The sequence below is a fragment of the Bison bison genome, unplaced genomic scaffold (assembly GCF_000754665.1).
Source record: "Bison bison bison isolate TAMUID 2011002044 unplaced genomic scaffold, Bison_UMD1.0 scf7180017864032, whole genome shotgun sequence".
In the NCBI taxonomy this organism is placed as follows: Eukaryota; Metazoa; Chordata; class Mammalia; order Artiodactyla; family Bovidae; genus Bison; species Bison bison.
In genome coordinates, this window is record NW_011494604.1 from 6,851,053 (window position 1) to 6,856,127 (window position 5,075).

Genomic DNA, 5,075 nt, shown 5'->3' on the forward strand with positions numbered 1-5,075 from the left:
CATGATATTTTACATGTTTCAATGCCATTCTCCCAAATCTTCCCATCCTCTCCCTCTCCCACAGAGTCCATAAGACTGTTCTATACTTTTAAATGTGTCCATAGCTTACTCTGGCCCCCTTCCTTTACATCTTGATTTCATTAGTCAAGTTGTTATTTTTCTTTCTTCTCTCTACAGTTTTACATACTTATTTGAGTCTTTGAAGTGAAAGCACAGCAGGTCAAGGCTTGTATGGTTTGTGACTAAGGCAACAATCAAGGTCTGAGGTGGGATGAACTTCGGTTCTGTCCCTAGAGTAAACTTTTTGGGGGACAGGGGAGGGTTGCACTGAGTTCCAGGTAAGGAAGCCTGGACTATTCTGAGTTATGGACCAGGCTCAGGACCCCATGAGTGCAGGGGAGCAAAGAGAGGTCAAAGAAATACCTTTTCTACCCAGTCAGTTTATGGCCTTATAGACCATCATTTGAAATTCTTTCCTCTGACTCAGGGCTTTTGCTCATTAAAAGGAGAGGCAAGGAGAGGCACTGCATTAACACTCAAAGTTCTCATCAGCTATCTGAAGATCTTGGCTTGAGGCTTTAAGCCTCAGTTTCCCTGCTTCCTATATCCCTTAAAATGATGGGAATGTATGATCAGCAGTTCTTAACCCTTTGGGAGTTAAAGACCTCTTTGAACCTCAGATGGAAGTTACAGATGCTCTGCACATACACAGAAATCCTTCATCATTTGACTAAGAATGCCAAGGTTATAAGGGCATATTGTGGGTGAGCTTGGCACATCTCACACATTTTCACAATGCTGTACAGATCACCTCCACAGCCTTTCTCCTATCTTCCCCTCACAATGGCCTCAGGTGGAGACAGTGGTTATCGACATCACTGAGGGCGAGGAAGCTGAGCCTGGAGGCCTCAAACTTCATTCAAGATCTAGCGACCCCATGGACTGTAGCCTACCAGGCTTCTCTGTCCATGGGATTTTCTAGGCAAGAGTACTGGAGTGGGTTGCCATTTCCTTCTCCAGGGGATCTTCCTGACCCAGGGACTGAACCCGAGTCTCCCGCATTGCAGGCAGACGCTTTACCCTCTGAGCCACCAGGGAAGCCCAAACAACTAGTTCAGTTCAGTTCAGTTCAGTCGCTCAGTTGTGTCTGACTCTTTGCAACCCCGTGAATTGCAGCACGCCAGGCCTCCCTGTCCATCACCAACTCTCGGAGTTCACTCAGACTCACGTCCATCGAGTCAGTGATGCCATCTAGCCATCTCATCCTCTGTCGTCCCCTTCTCCTCCTGCCCCCAATCCCTCCCAGCATCAGAGTCTTTTCCAATGAGTCAACTCTTTGCATGAAGTGGCCAAAGTACTGGAGTTTCAGCTTTAGCATCATTCCTTCCAAAGAACACCCAGGGCTGATCTCCTTTAGAATGGATTGGTTGGATCTCCTTGCAGTCCAAGTGACTGTCAAGAGTCTTCTCCAACACCACAGTTCAAAAGCATCAATTCTTTGGCGCTCAGCTTTCTTCACAGTGCAACTCTCACATCCATACATGACCACAGGAAAAACCATAGCCTTGACTAGACGGACCTTTGTTGGCAAAGTAATGTCTCTGCTTTTCAATATGCTATCTAGGTGGGTCATAACTTTTCTTCCAAGGAGTAAGCGTCTTTTAATTTCATGGCTACAGTCACCATCTGCAGTGATTTTGGAGCCCCCAAAAATAAACTAGTTAGTGGTCCTTAAATATTCACATAGGGCCCAACCCCCATGCCCCATTTTCCACTTTCTATATAGTTTATAGGCCTGAACTCAAATACCAAAACTTCCATGACTTTGGATCCATTCTCAGATCAGTACCATGTCTGAGGGAACATTTGGGCCTACCTACCACCTTTCAGTGTGTCCAACTCTTTGTGAGCCCCTGGACTATAACCTGCCAGGCCCCTCTGTCCATGGAATTCTCCAGACAAGAATACTAGAGTGGGTAGCCATTCCCATCTCCAGGGGATCTTCCTGACTCCGGGATCAAACCAGTGTCTCCCACACTGCAAGCAGATTCTTTACTGTCTGAGCCACCAGGGAAGCCCTCTCAGCTCAGAGTACATCCTAAATTTTCTCGGACTTACTTAAGGCCACTCGATGTTTCTTTTGGAAAGTGGTACTGGTACCCAGAAGTCAGACTCCAGATGTCAGCTGACGCACAGCGGTCCTTTCAGCGAGACAGGAAGTGGTGTGGATAACTTCCTTTTATTGGGAAGGTGGTTTGCATTAAACCTTGATGAAGCACCTGTGAAAGGGTTAACACAGGGGCAGGCTGTTGCCGGTGGTGATGGGGCAGGGCAGGGCCCAGGGAGAGCAAAAACTGAGCTTCCCTGCAGTCTTTTCCACCAGATCACTGCATGGTCCCACTCTGTTGGCTGCCGCAGCTCCTCTCAGCAGCCTCCGTGTTCATGGCCTCAGCATCTTCCGCCTGGTTCAGGCCTGGTTTATTTGTTCTCATTTCCTATTGGTTTCTCCTGAGGAAGCCATGTTCAGCCAGCAAGTCCAGGAACTGAGAGGGACACAGAGATGGATAAGATACTGTTCCTGACTTAAGGAACTCGTTGGGATGGGGCACCAGCAGCCCTGCCCTTGTGAAGCCTACTGAGTAGTGAGGAAGCAGACGGGGTCACAGGGGATGCCATATGTGCCTCTGTGGCTGGGCTGGGGAGGAGGCTGGGGAAACCACCGGCATTGGAGGGCGACTAAAGCCAACTCACGGAATCCTAAGGTGGAGGCATGTGAAGTGCGGGAAAGATTTGGATGAGGATGAAGAGCCCTCTAGGTTGCTTGGGCAGCGGACTGGAAGTAGGAAGGCCGGCGGGGAAGATGAAGAGGCTTGCAGATCAACCTATAGGTAGCATGAGATGGGCACGTGGTCATGGGGTTCAAAGGCAAGCCAGTGTTTGGCACCCAAGGTTGATGCTGGCTTAAAAGTAGGGGCAATGTTGGTGAGGCAGTCCTGACCCGCATGCTCTCTCTCCCCTTGCAGAGGCCATGCTACCGAAGCATTACCTCCTTCTGCTGGTGGGCTGCCAGGCCTGGGCTGCAGGTTTGGCCTTCTATGGCTGCCCAAGCGAGTGCACCTGCTCCAGGGCCTCCCAGGTGGAGTGCACAGGGGCACGCATCGCGGTGGTGCCCACCCCACTGCCCTGGAACGCCATGAGCCTGCAGATCCTCAACACACACATCACCGAACTCAATGAGTCCCCCTTCCTTAACATCTCGGCCCTGATCGCGCTGCGGATAGAGAAGAACGAGCTGGCCCACATTGCTCCCGGTGCCTTCCGCAGCCTCGGCTCGCTGCGCTACCTCAGCCTTGCCAACAACAAGCTCCAGATCCTGCCTGTTGGCCTCTTCCAGGGCCTGGACAACCTCGAGTCGCTCCTGCTGTCCAGCAACCAATTGGTGCAGATCCAGCCGGCCCACTTTACCCACTTCAGCAACCTCAAGGAGCTGCAGCTGCATGGCAACCACTTGGAGTACATCCCTGATGGGGTCTTTGACCACCTGGTGGGCCTCACCAAGCTCAATCTAGGCAAGAACAGCCTCACCCACCTCTCACCCCGGGTCTTCCAGCGCCTGAGCAACCTTCAGGTCCTCCGGCTGTATGAGAACAGACTCTCAGACATCCCCATGGGCTGTTTTGATGGGCTCAGCAACCTCCAAGAGCTGGCCCTGCAGCAGAACCAGATTGGAATGCTGTCCCCTGGCCTCTTCCACAACAACCGTAACCTCCAGAAGCTCTACCTGTCCAACAACCACATCTCCCAGCTGCCCCCCGGCATCTTCCTGCACCTGCCCCAGCTCAACCGGCTCACGCTCTTTGGGAACTCCCTGAAAGAGCTGTCTCCTGGCATCTTTGGACCCATGCACAACCTGCGGGAGCTGTGGCTCTACGACAACCACATCACCTCCCTCCCGGATAATGTCTTCAGCAGCCTCAGCCAGCTTCAGGTCCTGATCCTCAGCCGCAACCAGATCAGCTACATCTCCCCGGATGCCTTCAATGGGCTGGTGGAGCTGCGGGAGCTGTCCCTCCACACCAATGCACTGCAGGAGCTGGATGGAAGCATCTTCCGCATGTTGGTCAACCTGCAGAACATCTCCCTGCAGAACAACCGCCTTCGGCAGCTCCCCGGAAACCTCTTCGCCAACGTCAATAACCTGTTGACCATCCAGCTGCAGAACAACCAGCTGGAGAACCTGCCCTTGGGCATCTTCGATCACCTGGGGAAGCTGTGTGAGCTGCGGCTCTATGACAACCCCTGGAGGTGTGACTCAGACATCCTTCCGCTCCACAATTGGCTCCTGCTCAACAAGGCCAGGCTGGGGACAGACAGCGTCCCTGTGTGCTTCAGCCCAGCCAGTGTCCGTGGCCAGTCCCTCATCATCATCAATATCAATGTTGTTGTCCCCAGTGTGCAGGGCTCAGTGGTCCCCGCGGTGCCCAGCTACCCAGGGACGCCGACATACCCGGACACGTCCAGCTACCCCGACACCACCTCCATCTCCTCCACCACTGACTTCACCAGCCCCTCACAGGACTACACCGATCTGACCACCATTGAGACCCCCATTAGTCGTGGCCCAGGGGACATGCCCCGGGCCCAGAGAGGGCTGGCCATTGCCGCCATTGTCATCGGCATCATTGCACTGGCCTGCTCCCTGGCTGCCTGCATCTGCTGTTGCTGCTGCAAGAAGAGGAGCCACGCGGTCCTGATGCAGATGAAGGCACCCAATGAGTGTTAGAGAGGAGGGCTGGAGGAAGGGCTAGGGGACAGTGGGACCCCAGAGGACCTGGGATTTCACCGTGCTGCCTTCACCTCTGGGTCCACAGACCATCCCCTGTCCCTCTCTCTCGGGTCCCCTAGAGAAAGGCATCCCTACCTTTTCCTGACCTGCCTGGTTCTCCTGTAGATGAGGTTCTGGCAGAACCTTCTTACTACCAGGGAGATCTAACCTGCCATGGAAAAAATCCTGTGGTGGTCCCAATTCACATGCCTAGGCTTCTTTCAAGAAAGCCCCTCCTCTAAAGCTCACC

The 5,075-nt window shown here is 53.1% G+C and overlaps 1 protein-coding gene across 1 annotated transcript in view; it reads left to right on the forward strand.

The window, feature by feature from the left end:
- The window catches only part of LRRC15 (leucine rich repeat containing 15), a 10,673-nt gene extending 5,824 nt beyond the window's left edge, over window positions 1-4,849 (forward strand). The window contains exon 2 of the mRNA XM_010834399.1: window positions 3,024-4,849. Coding sequence (XP_010832701.1) covers window positions 3,029-4,783 — 1,755 coding nt within the window. The 5' untranslated portion in view covers window positions 3,024-3,028 and the 3' untranslated portion in view covers window positions 4,784-4,849. The remainder of the gene's footprint in view (window positions 1-3,023) is intronic.
- Window positions 4,850-5,075: the final 226 nt, after the last annotated feature.